General features: G+C 38.1%; 1 protein-coding gene and 1 long non-coding RNA gene across 2 annotated transcripts in view; one reads left to right on the forward strand and one right to left on the reverse strand.

Annotated features, from left to right (window-relative positions):
• ngfra (nerve growth factor receptor a (TNFR superfamily, member 16)) overlaps positions 1–17,746 on the forward strand; it is a 39,289-nt gene extending 21,543 nt beyond the window's left edge. The window contains exons 4-6 of the mRNA XM_015056349.1: positions 2,514–2,745; positions 5,550–5,752; positions 13,360–17,746. Of these exons, the coding sequence (XP_014911835.1) occupies positions 2,514–2,745; positions 5,550–5,752; positions 13,360–13,412 (488 nt within the window). The 3' untranslated portion in view covers positions 13,413–17,746. The remainder of the gene's footprint in view (positions 1–2,513; positions 2,746–5,549; positions 5,753–13,359) is intronic.
• On the reverse strand, positions 13,964–19,129 carry LOC106962147 (uncharacterized). The gene is made up of 2 exons (XR_001427911.1): positions 15,687–19,129; positions 13,964–15,652 (listed from the first exon to the last, which is right to left on the reverse strand). It is a non-coding gene; the product is annotated as an uncharacterized LOC106962147 (long non-coding RNA).
• Between the last annotated feature and the right edge of the window lie 6,597 nt (positions 19,130–25,726).

The raw sequence follows: 25,726 nt of genomic DNA on the forward strand, positions 1-25,726 counted from the left end.
TGTACCAGAGAGCAAAGGGGAGTGGATGAGCATGAGAGTGATTGACAGCGCTAAGACCCTCCTCCTGGCTCCGATTGGTTGTTTCACAATAGAATAGACTAGAATATACTTGAAGTGGAAATAGGTATTGTGGAAATTGATTTGTTTGTTGACAAGCTACTCCATCTAAGGTGTGAAATAATAATACAAACATAACCATAAGAGATAAAGTTTACATATACCTAAGAGAGATGTAATTCAATATAAGTGAATATGAATAAATAACAGAGCATGCACATGCAAATATGTTAACCTCAAAATAATCTATAAATGAGTGCAGAGAAAATTAGGTATATTAGGTATACAAGTCTGGAAAAAATTATCAGTTTCTCTGATTTTACTTTTTATAGGTATTTGTTTGAGTAAAATTAACATCGTTCTTTTATTCTATGAACTACTGACAACATGTTTCTGAAATTCCAAGCAAAAATTTAGTTTATTTGCAGAAGGGAGAAATGGTCAAAATAACAAAAAAGATGCAGTGCTGTGCTGGGAGAAGGCAGAGGAGCTTGTTTTTTTTTATTTTTTATTGTCACGACATGATAACTTTAACAAATATGTAAAACCATTTTTTATAAAAGTTACACACTGCAGCTTTAATGACATTATTGCATGATATAAACCGGTTATTAAAAGTTGATAATAGACACTTTTAATTGTTCTAATAATGCTCAACAAAGCCAGAAGCATTGCGGCCCGAAGCCCTGGGGGTCGCCACAGGGTTAATCCCGTGAAGGGCCAGAACAAAGCTAACGAGGAGCAGCCCAGCAGAGGTTCTGCTGGGAGTTCAAGGCTCCGATCCGAACCAGGCTCCACATTCTCCTTCCCCAACTGTCGGCTGAGCTCAAAGACGTTTTGGTCTTTCCCTCAGTCTGCTTCTCTATTCCCCGAGGGGACAGATAATCAAGTGAACTTTTGGACCATCTCACTGGATCAGCATGGTGTTTCAGAAAAAGGTAAGCACTATGACGTTAAACTGATTGGGACTGCTGGTGTGGGCGGCTTGCAACACGAAGATGGGAAATTACAGAGTCATTAAAGAGGAAACAGGACAATCTAGGAAGCTTGACGTCTCTGCAGGCTTTGTGATGACAGAAACCAGATACCTTCAGTTGCAGCGATCTGCCGATATCTCTGGCCTTAGCACAGGCTTCCACCAGAAAGATGACCTCCGCACTCAGTTTTCCAAGGATCCATATGGCCTTAAGGCCATGCAACGCACAGATATGCGCATGCGATGAGAAGAAACCCGGTGTGCGCGGCCCATGCCAGGTCTGGTCTGGGCCAGTGGATGTCATAAATTTGCCACCCCCTCCTTCTTGTCGGTACTGAGAAACATTCCTTCTTCCTGCTCACAGCAACTTCTCCAGATCCCATCTGTCTATCAGAAGCAGCTGCTGCATCAGACATCTGGTTGCACACTAATCACCACCAAGTCTACAAGCTCTGTGTCATCAAAACAAGATCTCTGTCTCTTACAAACTGTTGAATGAAAATAAATATACATATTTTATTCTGGAGGTTCAATTGCTTCACGAGAAACATCCAATGAACATTTAACTTTTACAAAAATATGTTTTCTACATGTTTTTTAAAACTGTCACCATGTTGTGACAGTATGTTATGAGACAGATAATCTGTTGCTGTTTGAAGAAATGCACCAAAACCAACCAATTAGGTCTTAGCGCTGTCAATCATCCTTGTGTACGTGACAGTTCAATGTATTAACTTACAGTTATCTGCTGTCATCGTTTGCTGTTATAACTAGCCTTAGTATGTGTGGCAGGCAGCGCGTACACAACCATGATTGGCTTCGCTGAAACCCGCCTCCTGGCTCTGATTGGTTGCTTCTAGTTAACACTGCGAGAAGGCAGAGGAACTAAATTTTTTTTCACAGATTATCTGTTTCTCAGCATACTGTCATGACATTGTGACAGTTTCAACAAAAATGTGAAAAAAACTAAATGTTTTAATAAAAGTTACTTACTGCAGCTTTAAAGTGTTTTGGGCTTTCCAGTCTGGGGAACAAAATGTAGAAATTTTACAACAAATGCACGTGTGACATATGTTCGTTGACATTTAGATAAAAATAAGAAGGGTCTTACAATAAATCAATTTTTTATCTCAGTAATACAACTGAAAAATGTAGGAAGATCCAGAGTTCAATTAAAGTTAGTTTGTTTAGTGGAGGGGAAAATCCTCCATTAAGGAATAATTGTTTTAACTACATCAATGGAAGCACAATTATTGGTGTTTTCGCTGTTGGTGTCTAACAGAGTTGGATCTTTGACTTTTCTGTTTGCAGACCAATGTCTTTTTGGTTTGGTGAATTATTTCTGCTTGGCCATATGTTTCTGCTGAAAGACTGTTTTTTAAATATTCTAGGACTTCAACTGGTTTGTGGAACTTTTCACCTTAACGAGGTTCCCAAGGCCTTGAAATTAACCCTTTCTCCTCTGTTTTCCTCCATACAGACCCAAACATGCCTACAGACTTTCCAATCACAAACAGTGAAGCATCGAATTTTCCCGATTACCCCGACCCAGATGGCTCGATCAGCCCGTTCCCGAGCGGAGAGACGACCACGTTAAGCGGCGGCGCTCCTCACTTTCTCGGCCCGGGCTTCAACGAAAACCTAATCCCGATTTACTGCTCAATCCTGGCTGCTGGTGTGGTCGGCCTGGTGGCGTACTTCGTGTTTAAGAGGTCAGTCAAAAGCTTTTCTGAATGAAAAACCAATTTGGATTTGGTACCTCAGGTGGTAAGCCGTTCAGTCATTTATAAACTGTATTTTAAATCTGTTCTCTGAGGCAGCCAGTGGAAGGACTTTAGATCTGGTTGATGTCTTCCTGGTTGTAGTCAGAACAGCAGCAGCAGCATTCTGGACTGATTTGCTGAGTGGCATGGATGAGTTTCTCTAGGTCACGTGTCAAACTCGAGGCCCGTGGGAACAAATCCAGCCCACCGTAGCTTTTTATGTGGCCCTCTTGACTCTAGACTAAACACTAAGTGTGCTCAGGTGATAGAAGACCGACTTTGTAACTGTCTTTATGTGGCTCTGAAGGTTGAGGTCAGAGTCCATCACGACTCAGGCCTCATCGCTGGTGTTTAGCTGTAATAACTGAACCTTTGTGTTGATTCTAGATCGTTCCTCTTTAGGTCCAAAGCGACAAAAAAAACATTTACACTGAAGTGAAGAAATATTCAATCCAACTGATGAATTTCTTTAAACGAGCCATGATTATGGTTTCCTTCAAGGAAGAAAAACAAATCTTTATGCATTACAGCGATCACAGACTGCTGAGGACATGAGGCTGCAGCTCCAATCCATCCTACTGACAGATACAAATTCAGGCAGACACACATTAGAAGCAAGTAAACAAGCTGATTAGATGCATTGATTGTCTAAAACATGCCAACCAAGGGAAATTTGAGTGCCACACACATCTGCTCCACATTTACCCTTCGTCATGCATAAACAAATGATAAAACGCTGAGAGTTTGACAACAGGCGGACATTTATAAGAGGTGTTAACTGCTCTGTTTCATTCAAAACGTCCTGAATTTTTAAATCGTTATCTCACGCAACTTCAGAGAACTGATTACATTTATTCACACATTATATGACTGTAGATTTAGCTAACGCTTAGATAAACATGTAAAGATTACTTTGTTGTCAGTTGAGTTGGTTGATGAATTGGATGATTATTACACGTTTTACAGGACCTTTCCACTGAATATTATGCAGATAAAAAAAACACATCAGAGAGCCTTGAACACATCCCAAAGGAGCTGAAGAGTGATGTCTGAGTCAATCTTCTAAAACTATTATCTCAGTGACAAATATATAAGCAAAACTGCCCTGTGTGCTGCAGCATAAGCAATGGAAAACGTGTTTATTTGATTGTGAAGTGGGTGCAATCAAATGGAGATGTTGCTCCTTGAAAACATGTTTGTGTTTGTGGAAATTAGGCTCTGTGTTGTTATATCCAATTATTTCCTGGCAAACAAATTATGGCTGTCATTTTTCCCCCATTTTGCCAAAATTGGTATTCAAAGCAGCGTTTTTAATCTCTTAATTAAAAGAAAATGCAGAATTAGGCCTTAATAGCTGTAATATTGTGTCAGCATTGAGGCCAAAGGAGTACCACACTGCAAAAACACAAAATCCTACCAAGTAATTTTGGTCTAGATTCTAATGCAAATATCTTGGTAGACTTTAACTGTTCAGGAAGATGTAAAGGCTTATTTTAATAAAATAATTCTTCAATATTGATGAAATTGTACTTGTTTTATTGGCAGATAAATTAAATTACAATATGGGAAAATGTTTTGTTACAAGTGAAATAATCTGCCAATGGAACTAGAACGTTTTCATCAATATTAAGGAATTGTTTACTTAAAACAAGCCTCTATATCAGGGGAGCCCAAACTGTTTGAGAGCAAGATCTACTTTTTCTCTCACCAGCCGCCTGAGATCTACCTCATGACACAAAGACATAAAAATTACAAATTAAACTCTATTGACTTATTTTATATGCGAATATACATCAGTTGTAGCAGAAATAATAAAGTGACAGAAAACCTGATGCAGTTTCTTCCTCAGTGAGATTCTGACACTGGGAGCAGGTTACTGGTTTCTCAGTCAGAAGCTGGTTGCAAACCAGCAGGTGTCAGTCAGTCATGGTAGATCTGAACTTTGGTTTGATGACCTCAGTATGAGAAACTAACCAAAGAGCCCAGTAAAGGCAAATCTTCAGAAGTCGGGATATAGTTAATTTAATTTCACATAATTATCGCTGTAGAATTAGTTAAAACTTAATGAAATATATTTGTCCTATTTGATGTTTGTTGTGACGTATACTCACAAAGAACGAGGTAATTAGTCCAAGTTTTGTCGTTTATTGAACGTTCAGAAACTACAGCAGGTGTGATGAGCCACAGCAAAGGTAAACAAAGGTAAAACAACCCGAACAGACGATCAAATCAAAACCACTCCTACCTTTTTACTTTCTGTCTCTTTGTAGTTTAAGCACACCTGTTGCCGTGGCAACCGCCTGCGCCCGCAAGCCAAGCAGAGATTATGTTAAAAACACAACATTCAGTCCGTTGCGATATCACGTTTCCAGGCTTGATATTTATTCCTCGATTATTAATAAGATTCTCATGAACACAGCGGTGGTTGAGTAGCTAATTTAAACTCCTGCTCTGCTCTCAGTCGGTCTTTGAGTCGCCTTTTTTGAAACTAGACCAAAAATACTTAGTAAGATTTTGTTTTTACAGTGTAGACCAACACTGAAGTTTGCAATCTTCCTATAGATGCCATGATACTGGAGGTACAGCTACTTTAAAATCATGCAAATTGCTCAGTTATACAAAAATATAGCAAGAATAAAGTTTGTAAAGGCTGGTTAAAAAAAACCAAACATTACTAATCTATGCAAATGAAAAAGACCTCAAGCAAATTTCATCAAGAATTAAGTGTGGTTTTCTGTTTTACTCATTCACAGGTGGAATAGCTGCAAGCAAAACAAGCAACCAGCTAATAACCGTGCGGCTACAAACAACCAGATGGTAACACCGGAGGGAGAGAAGCTGCACAGCGACAGCGGCATCTCAGTCGACACTCAGAGTCTGCAGGACCAGCAGCAGCAGCACGCACAGGCTGAAGCCCAGCCTCAGCCGTCACGCTCACACACACAGGAGCAAATAGGTGAGCTTTCAGGTGTGCACCAAAACACTGCCATTAAGGAGAACGCATTTTCAGAAACTTAGATGAAAGCCAACTAATACACCCTGAAAATGTGCCTTCTTATGTTTTGGGTGTACTATTACTAAGGTTGGAAAAGTGGTTTCTCTTTGGCTTGATGCAGCAAGCTGAAGGTTTTATGGCTGTATTACATAGAAATAATGATCTGGAGGCTCCACTTCACTTTGTTATATCTGACATTTCATCATAGAACCCTGGGCTCACTACAGCACAGAAATAAAAAACCCCCACTAACTCTGACTTTAATCTTCTGAGAGCAAAAGTCAGGATTCTGAGATTAAGGCCAAGATTTTAATCTTAATGTCAGAATTCATGGGGGGGAAAAAAGCCATAATTATCAAATTAAAAATCTGAATTCTGAGATTAAAGTCAAACTTCTGAGAAAAAAATCCAGAATTGTGAGATTAAGGCCAAATTTTTGAGTTTATTCTCAGAATTTTGAGGAAAAAAGTCATAATTCTCAGATTTAAAGTCGAAATTCTGAGGATAAAATCTAAATTCTGAAAAGAATTCTGAGATTAAAGTCAAAATTGTTATTTTAATCTCAGAATTCTGACTTTGATCTTCTGAGAAAAAAGTCAGGATTCTGAGATTAAGGCATAAATTTTGAGTTTAATGTTAAAATTACAGAAAAAACAGTAAAATTCTCTGATTCAAAGTCAGAATTTTGAGGATAAATTAGGATTCTGAGATTAAAGTCAAAATTCTGACTTTGATGTGAGATCAAAAGTCAGAATTCTGAGTAAAAGGGTCATAATACTCTGATGAAAGTGAGAATTATGAGAATAAAGCCTGAATTCTGAAATTAAACTCAAAATTGTGACTTTAATCCCAGAATGATGTCATGTGGTTGGATTACGGTCATTAAGGTCAATCAGGTGTAAGAACTGAATTTACACCTGATTTAGCTTCCGAAGGCTGTTTGGGGATTCTGCATGAAAACATCTGGAAACGTGAGAATCTGAGGCAGAGGTTCAGTAAAATAAGGGCGAAGGACGTAGAAAAGGGTTTGACACGCATCTGAAACCCTTTCAGTTTGGATCTGTACATGTCAGAGGTAATGTACCAACGTCTGATCTATATCTGTCTTCTCTGGTTTATATTTTCCTCCTGGGATGTTAGGAAGTATTTTAAGGTCTGATTCGCCATCAAGCCAGACAAAATCGAAAAAGGTTTTTGTAAGATGAACTCAGTAAATGAACTCTGGCATGGAACCAACATTATGCACTTTGCTGATCTATTATAAAGCAATTTACGATGCACTCAATTTGCTTCTATTGGTGGAGTGCATTAAGAGGGATAAACACAGATGAACTTTACAGTACGGTAGTTTGTTAGCTTTCTCTCATTTGTGCATCACAGAGCTGAACACATGCACGTGAAAGCTCCTTCACTGATCAGAATCCATTTGCAGACCACACCCGATGTTGTTTCGTGCAAAATAAATGCAGCACTGCACAATTTACTGGCATCTCATTAGGGTTGTTTTGCTCCTGTAAGATTCAATCCAGTGTCTTGAATTAACACTTTGAATATCTGGAGTTGATTGAGCTCATATTTGACCGCAATTCAGCTCTGAATTACGGTAAAATAAAGAAATAGGTTTATTTTCACTTGTCTGTGGGGGTTTTCATGTATTATTTGGAAGATGCACCATATGTGGTTGCTCAGGTTTAAACTAGCTGATTTTGTTAAATTGTAATTGTTTTGATCACTGATCTTTGTGTTTTTCTGGTCTTCATTTTTATTTTACGTCAAATACTTTGCTTCACATTAAAGCAGATCCTGGAAACATAAAAAAAAAATACTGACTCCCCTTAGATGTAAAAAGAAACATTAACTTTTAAAACAGTTTTTTGAGTCATGGCCACAAAATCAAATAAATGCCATGTTTCCATGGATGATACATTTACTTCTGCCGTGACACACAAAGAGTGAAGCCCGTCACGCTTTATGGCTGTGAACAGAAAACGTTTGTTTCTTGACTAAAAAGGCCTTTGAAGTAGGAATTTTTCTAGTGGTAAATTTTATTAGCAACAATAAAGGATATACTGAGTTTTTAGATTTAAGTGAAGCAAAAAAACCAAGACAGTTCATAGCTGGAACAGAAGGCTACACAGACTGGCCAGGAGGTGACACTTTTGTTTTTCTAAGTGGGTAAGATTCATTAGGCACAAAAAAAAGTTTACTTTTGCAGATTATAAGTTATGGTAGCATTATTTTTTAATAATTTCAAAGCCATCTGAGTATTTAAAGAATTATTACAGCCAGTAAATATGTAGTTAAAGTTAGAGACGACACAATATGTTGTGAAGAGATGATATCTGGAGTTCAGGTGCCAGGCCTCTCATGTCCTAGCAGTTAAATTCTCACTAGCAAAAAAAAAAAAAAATACACTGATTATATGAACAAAAGTGAGGCAATGCGTGGCTTACTAATATAAAGAGGTGGACGCAATTCTTTATACCCCTCAGTTAATGAAGGAAAAACCCACAATGGTCACATAAATAACTTGTTTCATGAGTTTATTTTTTAAAATAATTCTGGTGAAGCATGTTTGAAAAGCAATGTCTGACTTTCATTTGCTCATTTTCACAGAATTTGTATTTATTATCATCTTTGTCAGGTTCAAGTCATTTCTGTGACCATTGTGGGTTTTTCTTCCATTAACAATGTTGTCCATGTGTGTAAAGAGCGCAATGCCAGTCAGAAGTGGAGCAAACAAATCTAAATGTTAGTTTTTCTAATTACAGCTGTTGCTATAACATGCGTTTCCCTTATTGTGGTGGATTAAAGACAGATTGGGTTTAGTAAACCCTCATTAAAGTGTTTTGTTTTAGGTTCTTCAGGCTGCCGCACTGAGAAATCACAATATTTTTGTAATTGCTATAAGAGCCATTTATCAAGATTCTCAAACAGAATAATTTTTATTGAGTTTTTGTTCTAAAAACCTTCCTTTCTTCCAATCAGGAAGAACAAAACAAAACAATAAAAGGCTTTATATTGGAGAATCAGCTTGGCTCTGGTTCACTGACTCAATGTCTGGCTGGTTAACCCTGTCCCCTCGTTAACTTGTTGGCTCATTAGCAGGTGTTACGAGATGGGATCCAGGCCCAGTCTTTTTGGGTTTCCAAGTCGGATGTAGCATCGCTGTTTAACAGGTGCTAATTGGCATTTAGCACCACTTGTCTGTGTGAAGGCGGTTTAAAAAAAGGTCACATAAAAGAGGCTGTGGATTCCTCCTCAACCAACAGAATTCACACTATACATCCATTATAATCGCAGGGGGTTTCCTGCTTCCGGGAAAAAAACAAAAACAAAACAAAACATGTTTTGCTGGTGGGTAAGAGAAACGGGAGCAGTTTCATTCATCATACGTCAAGTACGCTTTTATGAAAGGAAGTAGAGCGAGGAAAATGCCCCTCGATGTGACTGACAGCTTTCAGAAAGGGGTATTCCCTGCATGAGTCACTGGTGAAGGGTGAGAGATGCTTCACGAAGGGAGCGTGGCCTCATTTCTGTCAGCTCATCAAAGAACCGTCTATCTCTGCAGCCCCTCACCCCCTTTACTTCCTCGCCCCTCTCAATCATGCATATAGATGGAGTTTAAAATTTAAACAAGAGCCTCTGCCTTGCTCTAGTGCTCTACCGAGCGTCTCTGTCCTATATTTGACCCCCCGAAAAAGTAAACAAAAATAGCTTAAAAGATTTCAATATCGGCAAGGTCAGTGCAAAAACAAAACATTTTACCAAGTATTTTTAGTCTAGTTTCTAGAGTAAATCCTAAGTAATTTTAGCAAGAAATTGAGGTTAATTTTAAGTAAATAATTCCTTAATATTGGAGTGGTGGTTTCACTGGGAGAAAAATTAACTCATGACATGGGAAAAATGTCTTGCAAGTGAAATAATCTACAAATGGAAATACTACTTTTTCATCAATATTAAGAAATTAACTTAAAACAAAAAAAAAGGTTTCCTGTTAGTTTTGTCTTATTTCAAGTGTACTAAGATATTTGCACTAGAAACTAGACTAACTGTACTTGTTAGGATTTTGTGTTTTTGCAGCGATAGAGTGAGGATTACGCTGCGTTCACACCAAACGCAGCGTGTTTTGTGCATGTAGTGATGCGCTATTTGGAGCATTTGACATTTCACTGTGTCCGATGCTGGAGTTGGAAAATCTGCGGAGCGTCACCCAATCAGAGAGACTCGGCTATGTGACGGAGCGTTCTGTAGTGGGTGTCCTGCCAGGAGATGGAGGCACCGTTGCGAGTCAGCAGATCGTCAAGCTGGGCTCAGGTGAGACCAAAACACTGCTGACTGCAACCGTCACCAGCGCCCAGCTAGCTTGTGAAACTCCCAACACCTCTGAATTACCGGGTAAATTCAAACACGTTCCCGACGGACACATCTAGATACTCAATATTTCATCTACCATTGTTCAAAATAACCAGTAGAGGAAAAAAAGGCCAAAGCCTCCAATGCGCGTTGTGACGTTATCCACCGTCTCCATTGTTTGTTCAAAAGAAACTGAACACAAAATGTTCAACAAAGACATCTGAGCCTCCGTTATGACTACAGAAGCTTTCGTTGCACAATATTTTGGTGCCACTTTCTTAATTTCATCCACCATTGTACAAAGAGAGCGGCAACGGAAAACAACGGCTCATTCCAACGAGCGTCCAGAGCGATTTTGACGCGCCTCCACATAGACTTGGAATGCAAACCTGGTGTGCGAAAAGTGTTTGGTGTAAATGCAGCATCAGTGTTAATTTTCTGAAAATTTAACTTCTTCCAGACTATGATATAAGCAAATACAAATCGACTTTTTCAAGGATCAAGGAAAATTTGTCACGATGGTGAAGTGAAAGCTGTGGAAATTGTGTTTAGATAATTTTACATAGAAGACAGAGAAAGAAGAACATTTATCTCAAGTTTACAGGAACGGTTGAGTTTCAGAATCTGATCTGCAAGCAGGAGCTCCATCACATGTACGTAACTTTATACATTTCAAAGTTACTGTGAAATAAAGTGTTCTCACTGCAAGATGAGCAATGCAGTTTCAGGAATACACAAGGCGTGACTCATGACTGGAGAAACAAGTCTCTCTGTTATCAAACAGCTTTTAGGATCAGACTAAAGATAAATGCAAGGGTGAGTTTCTCTAGATGTTGCTGGAACATCAGTCCTTTAATCCTGGAAATGTTCTGGTGATAGAAGACCAACTTTGTAATCGCCTTTATGTGTCTAAATGTTCAGAGACGAGTTCATCACTACACCCAGACTTTCAGTCCTGATCACTGGTTTCTAGCTGTAAAAAACATAACATAAAAACTGAAAATACCTACATTCAGTGGAAGAGGAAGTGGAAATCTGCTCCTCTTAAAACAGATTTCGTCATTTAGGCTTGTTGATTTTCCCTTTGGGAATGCAAGTCGCTATAATCAGACACGATAAACAACTCCGAGTCACTGTATTTAAAGTATTTTTAAAAATATTTTAAAATATGGGAACTTCTGGTTGCTCTCCTGGGAACAAATCTTTCCCACTATAATAAGTCTTCAGCTGATTCTGACAGAGCCTGAGGTTTTACCACGTCAGGAGGGATTCATCATTCCTCCTGCATGGCTGCGGTTTGCTCCAGAGGCTCTTCCCAGAAAACCTCTGAAGAAAGGTGCAAGGCTTCTTGATCTAATGTGAAAACGGTAGAAAGCCTGAACTAAGCCTCAAGGGCAGCTTCATCTGATTTATTATTTACAAAACTCGTCTTTCTTCAGCTGAGATAATAGTTTTAATGTGTCGATTTTTTTCCCCGTAGAAAAACGAGTCAGTAGCAGAAATATGACAAAATATTTATGTATTTATACAGCAATGCAACAAGGAAGAAATGTTAATTTAATGTTATTGCTAAAGTAATAAAAGCACGTCTAATACACATAATACTATTTTTTGTGCAAAGGGAGGTAAAACAATGGATTAAGTGATTAAACAATTAATTTGAGATTTTAAAGTATATATTTTAAGCCAAACAAAGGCCAAATTCAGAGTGAATGTCTGGAAGTCATAAAAATATTGATATGCTATTTTAAATAAGAAAGATTAAGATTAATTTTACATATTAGAAAACTGAAAAACCCATGAGAGAAAATGATTTTTTCATAGATCTGACAGAACAATTTCACTTCATTTTTTATTTCATTCACTCAATAATACATTTTAATAGCTCATGTAACAACTCAAAGGAATCATGAATAAAAAAGGAGCAGAAAGTATAAACTTAAATCTGCCTCCCATTTACATAAAGAATACACACATCTGTGTACATCAAGGATCAAGGAAAATGTGTCACGATGGTGAAGTGAAAGCTGTGGAAATTGTGTTTAGATAATTTTACATAGAAGACAGAGAAAGAAGAACATTTGTGTGTTTTTAAAAAATACACAGATGTATTTTTTTTAAAAACACACAATTTTCAAATTTCTTGAGATTCAGATTATTTCATCTCACTGGCAAATTTTTTCCATAAATGAACATCTTTAATTGAAATTTATCTTTCCATAATTGTTCTGACTTTAAAACTTTGGAATTTGAATTTTTTAAGGCTTTCTCTTCTTACAAAAAATTTACATGTACGTTTAAAATTTTAAATAGATTTTACATAAATTTATTTTATACATTTATNTATAATTGTAAAATAATTTATATATGTAATAACTTTTACATATTTTTTTAATTTACATAAAATCACAAAATATTACATGAATTACGTAAAAAAAATATATGTAAAATTAATTTAACAAAATGTACATTTTTGTAAAAAAATTTTTTTATACATTTTACAAAATTCATGTAAAATTGTGAGGCTTTAATCTAATTTTATATGAATTTATTTTACAAAAAATAACTATAAATTAATTGATAAAGTATAAAATTAATTGAAGTTATTGAAAACTTTACGTCTGTAACACAGGAAACTGAGTAGATATCTTTGCTTCCAGTGTTTGAGAGCTTCGGCTCTGCTGATGGTTCCTGTTTAAACAAGCAGGAAGAAAGTTCTGGACTTTGGCCATCACTGGTCAGACCAGACAGGAAGCTGAGAGGTCCGGTTTACCTATCTCAGTGCAGATATATTGATGAAATTTGTGTTAAAGTTTCTCTCGGGTGGTTCTCTTGGAAGCTTTTGACGAAACGTTAAAGATAAAATTGGTTGCGTTGCTCTTCCCTGACACAAAGATGCATTGATAAAGAAAAGAAAACACCCAGTGCACTTCGGGGTCCGCTCAGAATCGTCTCTGCATTCCTGAGGCGTTTCCCTGGCTCCCCTCAATATACGACAGGTTAAGAGGTTTGTGGGAAACTGGAGCGTTTGTTTCCCATCCGCAGCTAGCTAATGGCTTCAGCTTAAGTGGTTCGGATGGATCCATAACACCACAGGGCCCCCTTCAGGGAAGAGTTTGTTTAGAGGAGGCAGCCTTTTGGGATTAAACCGCGATGGCACAAGTGAGAAATTTCTCTCTCGTGACGTATTTCTCATTATTTCCTCTCTGCAGTGGTGAGGGTAGATGGAAGCCCCCAGCCCGACTCGCCTCCACCCGAAGTCTAAGGAAGAAGAGGAGGACGAATTGGCAGGGAACAGAAGGAAGGGGGTGCCACGCAGTGAATGTAAAAACAAGACATTGATTCATAATTCAAGTGGCCACAGAAAAACGTACACAACCCTCCAGTATGCTTGGGGCAGCCGACGGAGACTCTTCGTCCCTGCATGTGGAGTCAAACTGTCATATAGCGTGCCTGGACCCTGAATCTAAGGCAATATCAAACAAGAACACGTATAACGACATGCAACATAGTTTTTAGGAGCTGCCAGATTAACCTGTACTTCCCTTTCAACATCTCAGTTTTTAATTCCATGTTTATGCTTTTTTTTAAGTATTATTTTTCTTTATTTGAAGGGCATTTTTTTCCCTTCCTGTCTTTCTCTGTTGGCATCAGAGATCCAAAGACAGCAGGGGTGCCATGAGCAATTCCCAGCTTTTTCTGGAATTTCTTTCTTCCCTTTCATTTAATGACAAATCTTAATGTCATTGTTTGAGAACGGCTACAAGGATTCATCCCTAGTGACTCATGTTTTGATGAGGCTGCTCAGTAATTAACGTTTTTTTGAATAATTAGCTGGCTCTTCCTGTGTGCAACAGACATAAACTCCCTCTCTAGCAGTGCCTCCAGGGATTGTATTTCAGCAGCTTCATGTTCATAATGTTTGTCTCATGTTTGTGTTTGTGCGGTTCTTTCATTTCGAGGCTTTAGTTACACGACCGAATCAGCAGGCTGCCTTCACTGGATGTGCAACGTGAGAGGAACGTCTCTGGACTCGGCGCTGCTGCTGACTCACCGCGATGAGTCGTCTGAAGGGAAACGGGGGTGGGGGGATTCCATTTACGGAGCCAAAAAACAAACAAGCAAACAAAAAAGGATCACGACTGCTAATTAAACTACTTAAATGAGTTTGGGAGCAGAAAAAAAGTCAGATCTGCAGGAGGAATCCCATCCACAATCATTCTTCGGTGAAATTGGGACAGCCCTCAGAGGAAGCCGGCACTTCCACCTCCACAAGCTCACTCCTACCGTAAAACACACAGCCTTACTTACACAAGGCTTACCTGGGAGGCGGGTAGTAATTACCTCAGGGTTTTAGCTTCATTTACCCTCTGCTTGCAACACAGTTCCTGCTGAAGCCTCAGTGTGACGTCATATTTTCATTTTCCAATGCAGAACCACCCGACATTCACTGCATTTCCCAGTTGAAATCAAGCACTTAAGCACAGGCTTGCATCTCAGGCCTGGTGGCATCTTTTTTTATGGAATGCCCCTTTAATGTGCCCCTTCCTGCTGCTTGAAGCGACTGTAGAAGTGAGCTTAAATACCATGTAAAGGACACATACTGTAGCCGAGCTTGACTGCATTCATTGCTTACAGTGGCACATAGATTCTCAGGATTTAACTTGTAGTATGACTGAGATTAAATGAGTATTTAGACAATTTAAAATAAACAGTAGCGAAATAAATACTTTGATTTGGTTGTTTACATCCTGTTGATGTTATCAGTGCAAATTGTTGACTTATATCTGGGTAGTGAACCAGATTCTTGTCCGTTCAACCAGCACCAGTAGTTTAAATAATGTGTTACATGAGCACTTCGTTAAGGGGAGACGGGTTATTATTTACAATGAGGTGGAAGCTAATGCTGTGTTCACGCCAAACACGTTTTGAGCATCAGACACGTCTGGTGCCTGACGCTCAAAACGCCAGGCACCAGACCGGACGGTCTTTCATCATCCTCTTTTTCGACACCTTCTCTTCCTGTTGAGGGAGTTAGTTCTCCACTCTCCCTTTCTAGGGAAGTTTTTTCTGTTTCCTGAGCATGAACTGGAGACATTTCCTGTGATTCATCCAACTCAAGGTCCCAACATTCCAACTCAAAAGTTATAGGAGGGAAATCGTCCAACTGTGGACATGGGTTGGAAGGTTGGAACGGTCCACATAGGCCGTTCAAAGCCTATGTGGACGTTTCACGAGTCTAGCGCTGCGTGACTTAAAGCGTTCTGAGCGTTTGACGCGCATTCAACGCGATGCTGGAGTTGGAAAATCTGAACTTTCACTGCTCAACGCGGCGCATCAACCAATTAGAAACTTGGCTATGTGACATAAAGGCCTGTAGTTGGTGTCCTGTCAGGAGATCCAGGCACTGATTAGCTGGTGGTCAAACTGGGCTCAAGTGAGATGAAAACACTGCTGATAGCGACCGTCGTCAGCGCCCAGCTAGCTTATGAAAACTCACAACTCCTCTAAATTATCTGGTAAATTCAAACACGTAGACACATTCTGTTGATTTCAATAAATAAAACCTAGACAGTGTTTTCATCTGCCATTGTTCAAAGAAAGAAAGGGAAAAAATTCAAGAAGCTCCAACGCGCATTGTGCCGTTATCAACCGTCACTGTTTTTTGTTCAATAGAAACTGAACATAAAATGTTCGTCATCTGAGCCTCCGCTATGACTGCAGAAGCTTTCACTGCATCATAATTTGGTGTCACTCTCTCAGTTTCATTCGCCATTGTACAAACAGACCAGCAACGGAAAACAACGGCTCGTCCCAACTCAGGTCTAGCACGATTTTGATGTGCGTCCATATAGACTCTGAATGTATCCAGATGCGGCTGATGCTCAAATCAGCCGCTTTTGGTGTGAACGCAGCATAAGCATCAGGCGTTTGACTTCAAAGCTGCTGAAGCCAGAGGTGTTTGTGACAAGCAAAGCGTGTTCGGTCTGAACGCAGCATCAGGGCCAAAAGTGCATGCGCATTTGACGATGAGCTAAAACCACAGCGCCATCTAGTGGCATGACAACTACAGCTGACTCAAGGTGCACAAGAGGAAAATTTCCCCAATTAACATTGGAAAATACTGGCAGTTTCCAGGCAATGGTCTTCTGTAAATGTAGCCTTATTGGCCATTTGCAATAAAATCTTGGTGGTTCACAATCAATTAGCCATAATGCTAGTGGACTGCAAAACGAAACATGGCAATTAAGCTAACTCAAAAGAACCAGCTGATGGAAAAGTAGAACAAAAAATGAAGTTTTAAAAAAGAAAACTAATTTAGTTACCATTTTGGGAATTGCTTCACTCCATCTAGCCTTTTGCTTGAATTACCACAAAGGTTATTCCCAGTTTCTTGAATATACATAACCTCATCACAGACAACAAATTGTCCGCCTAATCTTAGTCAAAGTTTTGTGAAAAACTATTTGCCCTTTTAAGATTTCTTCTGTTTTTGCTGTTTCATTTCCAAAATAATCCCTCAAATAAAATCTGCCAGACAAAAGAAGTAAGAAGATCTTTTCTCTTTTTGACAATCTGGAACACTAAATCTGAAAATACCCAAGTGTGAGAAAAATGTAACAGAAGACATACATTTTCACTGAAGTTTGAGCACATAAAGCTCACAAAAGTATGGCATTGCCCTGCCTAAACCCTGTAGCTTTAATGCATATTTATTTAACAAAGAGGCAAAAATAGTAAAAATCACTCAGTACTGACATTATTCCCAATTTTTCTTTATTAGAAACAAAAAATATCTAGCTTGCTAAGTTTAACAAGTTACAGTAACGTCTCCTTTGTTTACTATGTTGGTGAGGAGAGCAGGTTTCAGATAACCTATATGTATCAAAAGGATGTGTGCCTGTCTGTAGACGTGGTATTTTTAGGTAGGAAAAAATGTTTTATTGCATTAGAATATAAGAGACATGAATGAATAGTCTGATCAGATGACAGTTGTAGGATTGGCATAGATTTGTCTAGAAATAACCAAATTGCAAATGTTAGAATAAAATAAATCAGTGTGAAACTCTCCAACTTACAACACATTTTGCTTAGAGAGTCACTTTCCAACAATATCTGAGAGGTATCAGTTTCGTCATTTTATTCTCAGCAAGAGTGTGAATGCAGACAAAACCTTTAAGGAAACGAAAGATGTTTTTTTAGCTTGTTAGCGGCGCTTTTAGAGTTTAGTGATAGATAGGAAATGTCTCGCCGAGGGAAGAAAACAGTGAAAATGACTCATTACGTCCTTTGTGGCTCTGCATGGATCAATCACTCGGCCACAAACACCCCAAGACAATTAAACTTTCTGGTTGCCTCACTTTTGATTCATGAATCAGTGCAGTGTAATAAATGAAAGCAAACAAAAGTCTGCTGTAGTTTGCAGCTCTGTAGCAGATGTTGGTGTGAACACGTAACCACACAGACACACACACACACACAGGAGTGTATGATTCACTCCTCTATTGAGAGCTGGAGTGATTCATCCTGCATGAGGGACTGACATTAAAGCAGACTTCGCTACACTTCGTATGAGTGACCAGAAAGTTGATTTAAAGGGAAAAAAACAACAAATTTTCTTCATCTCCATCCCCCCGCTGAGGTTCCATCAGCCCTCCAACAGTGCACTCATCCTGCCTAAAGCTGACGTATTCCCCTTTCTCCAACAGATTCAGACACTTTGTGAGAATGTACAGCCTGGGTAGAAACAGAAAAATATGCAAGACATGTTCAAAGGAATAGTTTTCATTAGGGATGCACGATATTATCAGCATAGCATCGTATCGGTCGATATTAGCTGTAAAATTTAATATCGGACATTCCATCAAATATAACTCACCGATATAAAAAGTGTTGTTTTTATAGAGCAAATGAATACATTTGAAGGTAACCATACTGCAAGTTGAAAGTGTTACATCATTTTCAGTCTCTTTCTAGCATTTGCATTTGGTAGCAGGCTAAATTGACAAAGACAATACAGTATTTTAATTCCACAGTAGAGAAAGCCATATAGTTTCAGTAAGTAGGTATAGGAAAAAAAATATCGGTATTGATGACGGTTATAGGCGAAATGAGTTTTAGCATATCGGCATAACGAACAAAAATCCAATATCGTGCATCCCTAGATTTCATGTTTGCCCCATTTCTGCAGGTCTGAATTGATTTTCTCCTTACATTTCCAGTTTATTAGTAGTATCTTGAAATAAGCATTTTTTTTTAAGTGAGCACTTATTAGATATGATTGCACTCAAAGAGTGTACCACAGTTCAAGTGCCTGTGTACAGTGTCTAACGTTTTTTGAGTTCAGATGTTTTAACTGTTACTTATGTTTTTATTTTGCATCTTTTTTCATTTGTGTTTTTTATGTGCTTTCTTTTATATATTTTAGAACTAATGAAGGATTTTCATGAACTGAAGTCACAAACATGGAGCCTTGGAGACTCACGAAAACTGTAAAATCTTGGCACCATTATAGAGACTTACATTACAAACAGGTTGCCAATGAACACATACTGTATGTTAATATGATGTATTAGGGTCATGTAGCATTTTGAAAGCTTAAACATGTTGCCAGGTACTTTCACAAGGCTGTTTGTCAACAGAAATGAGCGCTACTGTACAGATTCAATGCATGTACAGTAGTTTTATCAAGTACCTCCATTATAGAGGCATCAAGATATGTAATCTGCAGCATAGTGATGTCTGTGGGGAGGCTCACTGTGAATCTCTGAGATTTTAATACTTGATACAAACACATCAGGACTTGGTCCTCCCTTCCCAAAAAAACGCTGAATGTCCTATGTAGTTACCTACTAATGTAAAATGCATTGTGTAAATGTGAATTTCTTAGAGTTGATACGAGATAGAAAAACATGCTTTAAATAAAACGGAAAAAAAACTGAAATGTGTGCAACAGTAATAAAATCACAATAAAAAGATTTCATTGCACCATTTGTCTCGTATACGTTTGTTGTCAGCGTGAGATTGTTTACGTCGAGATGCATAGATAGATCTGAGGTTTGTATTTTGTGACAGGCTTACTTCCTCCAAGTACTGCGGTAAAAAAATATATATTTTCAGAATATATATATTTCGTTAATGCGACCTCTGATATATATATATATATATTTTTTATTTATTTATTTTTTTTACAAATTATACTAAATAAAGACATGAAAGCAAAGCCACAAGAGGAGGAGGATGGAGGTTCCCAGGTTCAGGTGGTGTATCTGAGTCGTCCAAAGGAGAGAAGGTGAAGCAACAACGTTTGCTTCATTTCTAGTTCTTTTTGGCAAACGTTTTCACTAGATTTAACTGTTTAACCCACAGTCTTAGCACAATGCTCAGGAAGAGTGCAGCAGATGTCACGGTCGGCCAACTGGGTGACCCGTCAGCTCTTCAATTAACGAAACTACAAAAAAATCTTATAAACCAGCGAACAGCCAAAACCGCACATATGGTAAAAATGTCAGGCGGGATCCAAACCACCGCTCTCAGAACTACAGGAGGTTTCAAACTCCACTCATTCATTTTTAGCTTACAGAAAAAGAGTCAAGCCACCAAATAAACAAAAGTAAACTGACCAATAACATTTAGGATTTGGCGTGCCCACCCCCACAGACTCGCACAGATGTGTGCTACGAACAAGATGACACAAAAGATCTTTTTCTTAATCCATAATTTTAAAAGAGGGTTGGATAATAAAAAATCCCAAAGATATTTTATTTTTTTACTTAAAGGAAAATCTCAAGTACAGCTGTAGGCGCTCCTGCCCCAAATAATGTCTGCTTCTGCTTCCACAGCATATATGAAGTAAAGTATTAGTAAGGTGCTGCTAGTTATATCCAACTGGGCAACTAATCTTCTGCAAGCCTTACCACCACTTTAAAAATAGAAATCTGTCCGCTTGTCTCACTGGAATATTCCCAGCTGTTTCTGCTCATCAACCACTGCACATCATTGCACAGTGAGAGACAATATTTGCAGATGGAAAATATTTCGTACAGTTGTCAAACTTCCTAGAAGACAATGTCCCAGCACATTCACTCCAAGGTCAGACGTAGGAATGCTCAGAGAAACTTCAACCTAAAATAAACACGGCTTGTTTGGGATGGTTTCCATGAGAAAAGTATGGAAGCATGACGTAGAGTTGTTAAGATGCAGACATGTCCTCGAGACGGATGGGATTAAAGTGGATAAATATGCGTGCTCAAAAAAAGTAGTGCTCAGTGTTTGCTGAAGTAAACATGGACGCTAACGATTTTGAAGTTGTCCAATTGGAGCCAGTACATTAACAACTTTATCCTCGTTATCGTCTGCCATGGTTGTTTTTTCCCCCACTTGCAGGATGCAGATAAGTGACATTTGTTGAGCATCAATGACATTAGATTCTGGTCACATTTGAAAACATCAGATACGAATCGGATATCCAAGCGGCCTGAATTGCATTTGAAAAAAACCCAACCTGTGTTGTTCAGACTGTCATAAAAATATCAGATACAGGCAAAAAAAAAATCTGAATTGGGTCACTTCGAGCTGCAGTGTGAGTGCAGCTTAATACAGCAAAAATGCAAAATTAACTCGTACCAATTGTCAAGCATGGTGGTGGAGGTATTATGATTTGTTGGAGGTTGTCTTCCAACCTTATGTTATGCATCTGTAGCTGGTATCAAGTCAGACATTATTTTTATCACGGTGTTTTGTGATTTGTGTTTTGTGTTTTGTCAAATACATCAAAAAATAATACAGCAGATCTCTATTAAAGTTTTTTAAAAAGGTTTTGCAGTGCACTCAAATGACAATGGACTGAAAACATTTTTATTTGTAGTTTTTGTGACTTTATTATACAGGATGTTGGGAAATCATGCAATGCTTCAGTAAACATTTGGCTAATTTGTCTTCTGACAATTTATTTATATTTTAACAAAGACCTGGGCATTATACTGCAAAACTGTGGTACTGTCAAACTCCCAATAAAGCTGCTTTATTCATCATATTTGTATGTTTTTGTTTGGAAGTAAAGTTAGTCTGGAAGTGTGACTAAAATGTACCTGGCATTTTAAATTATGGCTCCGTCTAACAGACAAAAAACCCCAGATACATTTCTGTGTCCAACTATCCCCATTACAGGTCGCTGCAGACTTGAGAAGTAAAGCTTGTGACGAGGTTTTCTATCCACCTTCGCATTTGCCTGCCTCAAAATACGAAGAGAGAATTTATCTTTGTTGGCTGTTCATGGTTTCTCTCCCTGCAATCTGCTAGTAGCAGCACTGATTCAGCTCATTACTTCTGTCTCTCTGGATTTGATGCAGAGCTGTGCAGTGCTGACACCAAGTGAAGCATTACGGCCTTGAAGGAGAGCGCGCTTTTTAGAAATTTTGTCCAAAATTTGCTTGTGCTGCAGATTTTCCTCCAGTCTCAAGATGGTGAAAACTTGCAAAAATATATAAATATATATTTAGACATAGCAGGGTTTTTCCCAGGCAGGATGGACTGGAAACCTGGTGTGCTCAACTGGTAAGACTCATCTAAAATGTGCAGCATTATATGTCTGATGGTAACAGTCTTTAATATTAACTGTTAGTGATGTTGGACTTTTTGTCATTTGGCTTTGCAAACAACCTGTAAAAACATTTAGCCAAAAACCATCCTGGTTTACTAACTCCTTACAGGCTACTTTTACAAATTATTTTCGTTCAGCACATGCTAAATAAACCTGTTTATTGTAAATAAATTCAGGATAAATGCCATCCTGGATGCTTTTGTTGCAATAAAATTTCTATTTTAGAATTTATAAGTTAATTTGTCACGTTATACCATATCAGAACCAGGGGGTGTCAAACGCATTTTCATTTTGGGCCATTTAAAAAATCTGAATGCTCTTAAAGGGCCGGTTGTGCCAGGATGTACTAATAAAACCATTAAACTGCTAAAATATCAATAAATAGCTGTTTGTTTTAGTATTCAATAAGCGTTTCTTGTCTGCTTTTCTTTTCTTTCTGCTACCATCTTCTTTTGGAGTAAATGCCAGTTAGCACTGGTTGCTTGATCAGACAGATTCAGCTCAGCTTTAAAACCAGTTCCACGTGGGTTTCGGATCCAGTTTGCCATAATTAATTTGGATGTCTCTTTGTTTTGTTTTGTTTTTTCTGTGGTGATCTGAGGAACGTTACCACAACCAGTTTTGTGCTTGCTGTAAAACACAAGACCTCTGGTACTCTGGCTAGATTTAATTTCATACCTGACTGCTTCATGAAAGTATTTTTTTACTTGGATAATTTTTTCTATTTTCTGTGGAATCATTTCCATCCATCCATCCGTAGCCACTTCATGGTGTTCATGGCCATGGGGGCAGGTGCTCATCTCCAGCAATCTGTGTTAATGTAGGGATAACTGCACAGGAAAACTCTCACATCATCTAAGGATCATTCATAGGTAAATTAATCTAGCACGCATGTTGTTGGAATGTGGAAAGAAGAAAAAGTGCCCAAAGAAAGACGATGCATGAAAAAGGGAAAAGGAGAACAAGCTGGAAAGTCTCAAACCACTTTTGCTAGCAAATCTATCTTCTGCTTTAAGCGCACCTGTTCAGATAAGAGTGCTGTAAAACAAACAGAAAAATAAAATGAGCCTAAATATAGATCTTTTATAGTGCTTTATCTTTCAAATAAGACAATAATTATGAAAACATTTCCCAGATGCAACAAAACATTAAGAAACCAGGGATTATGAGCCTGGAGGCCACCAGGCTTTATTTGTGCCCCCACCAGGCTTAGCATTGTTTATTTATTCAAATTTCCTGTCAACTTTAAACATTTTTTAACTCAAAAAAAAAGACGGGTCACTGGATGAACCCCAACCACCAGGTTTAGCAAGTTTTCTGGGGGAAACCGTGGAAACTGCTGGCAACTTCATATTGACTGTGGAACTGATGTAGTTAAATATTTTACTACAGGATCTTAGCTGGTATTTTTCAACATTCTTGAGCTATATACAACGACTTTATTGTTGACAAACAACCAGTTTCTATAATAAGAAACTGATAACTGTTGAAAACCACCTAATAGCTTAACCTATCCCGTCTGTAAAATCTGTCAAAAGTCTCAGAAATCGAATTTGGACTCAAAAGGTTTGCACAAAAACATCCAAAACGCTTTTCTGGAGAAAAAAAAAAGCGTCAAGCAAATAAAAATAAAACTCAGAAACCAGAAAGTATGAAGTGATGGAGCTGCTGCCAAACCGCAGTTAAAAGCAGAACCATATGTGACTGTCTAAAGGCTGGGACTGTGGTTCTCTACAATTTTATCACCACTTAAACTTCTTGGGGTCCAGGAGGCTCGCTTTCTGTGTCCGATTTATCTTCATCGATAACTGCTTCACAGACACTAATTGGCATGATGTAAGGAAAGATCGAGTACAGTACAGATGCACTTGTGGCGGTCTTGCATCAGTTTGTGGGAAAATGCAGCACATTTTTTGGTGCTGAATAGTTTTTACCCCCCTCTGATTGATTTACATATGGGATCCTCAATGCAACCAACAGACCAGGACTTACAGACAAACTAGGATTTTAATTTTGTCAGATGGAGGGAAAAAAATCAAAACTCTTTTTTTCTGTCAAAGTGAATCAAGATTTTGTCGTAACAGATGAAAGCCATGAAAGGATGAAAGGAACAGGCAACAATCTGAAACCTGTTTTGAGCACTGCAGATATATTTAATACAGAATAAAGGTTTCTAAAAATACTCAAAACCGGCTTTGCTTACAGACTATTTCACGTCCTGTTGGTTTTCTAGATGTTTATCAGAGATCTAAAACAATTACTACTCACTGGAACACATGGATCACAAGCAGGAAGTCGATTTGAACTTTACCCAGCAGGGCCATCGAGCTTCATCAGCACAAAGCTTTGCTCAAATGGTACAACATATCTAATCAGCTTAAGGTGTTCCTGAAGTAAAAGTTCATCTGCAAATAGAGCAATATGCTTATCAGACTGAGATAAAGCTGAGAATGACGTCATAATGGGCCAGGATTGCATTGCTTTGGTGGGAAGTGCATTAATTGTGACAGATTGGACTTTCTATACATCAACTGCTCACACTCATTAAAACAAACAAAACAAAAACACAGAAGTGCACACGTGTCAAACTCAAGGCCTCGGGGCCAAATCTGGCCCGCCGTAGTTTTTTATGTGGCCCTTTAGACTCAAAATTACATCAATGAGTCCCTCCGGTTTTTGCACAAACCTGCAAAATTCACACAAAATCAAAAAATACCCACATTTTTTCACAAATTTTTACTGAAAATTTCTCTCAAAATTGGCCAAAAACATTGGGTTTAAGTGACTGCTGCATCAGCCTTACTTGATGTCAAGTCAAATCCGTGATTGATACGACCATTAATAAAAAGTCACATTTAACATTATACATTAGCACAGATATCGTAAAAATTCCTTGCAAATATTTCTAAATTAGCACCAAAAATTCTGTGATTTTGATTGCAAACAAAACCCAAAAACATTTTCAAAATCCTGAATGGACTGACTGACCGGTGTGAAAAGATGTTCAGTATTATTAATTTTAAGAAACATTGACTGAATGCTGAAACAAATAACTATTGATATTTTAACAATTTAAAGGGTTTATCAATACATTCGGGCACAACCGGCCCTTTAAGAACATTCAGATGTTTGATTTTGCCCAAAATGAAATTGAGTTCAACACCCCATTACAGAATTAGAAATCAACAGACCAGTTTTGCTTCCCCAACAGAGTCTAGCCACTGAAAGCCAAAATACGCCACACTGACATACAAAATGAATCAACCATTCAAAACACCAACCAGCATAAATAAACCACTGTTCACATTCTGGTTACAATTTCATTCCGATTGACCCGAGTCCGATCAAAATGTTCCCATTTGAGCCATTTTTATTCCAACCTGCCATTGTTTCAGAAATGTTGAAAACTACCCAACATATCTCCAGACTCACCATTTCCAATCATTCTTACATTGCTTTGGTGTGGAGTGCTTCATACAACATCATCAAACTACTTTTCCTGCGTGATAATAGAGATGTGCACACCCTCTTCTGAACGACTAATAATTACTGGTGACCATAGTCCATTGATCACATACTTACACAATTTCATTTAATGAAAATAGATTAGCTTAATGAAAACACACCAATTTTTAAAAAACAACAATTAATTTTTCGATAAGGATGATGTGGTTTTTCATCGTTTTAAAATTGGTTTATTTCATAAAACCGTGACAGAAACACTTTTTTGCATCACATGATCAACTGGATGTTGCCACTGGCGCAAACCACAAAGAAGATGACAACAGGAAGCAGTTGGAGGCTCATCCAGTGGAACATTTTCTAACGACACGTGTGATTTTAATTGCGTTTCTTATTTAACAGAAACACTGCAAAATTGTGTTTTTTTCAACAATACTGGAATATTGACAAAATTTTAGAGACATTTGTAATGGGAACTCAGCTACTGAGAAAATACAAATTAGCGTGTCTTTTTT

This window comes from Poecilia latipinna, unplaced genomic scaffold (assembly GCF_001443285.1).
Source record: "Poecilia latipinna isolate Pla-1442-1.1 unplaced genomic scaffold, P_latipinna-1.0 Scaffold1376, whole genome shotgun sequence".
Taxonomy (NCBI): Eukaryota; Metazoa; Chordata; class Actinopteri; order Cyprinodontiformes; family Poeciliidae; genus Poecilia; species Poecilia latipinna.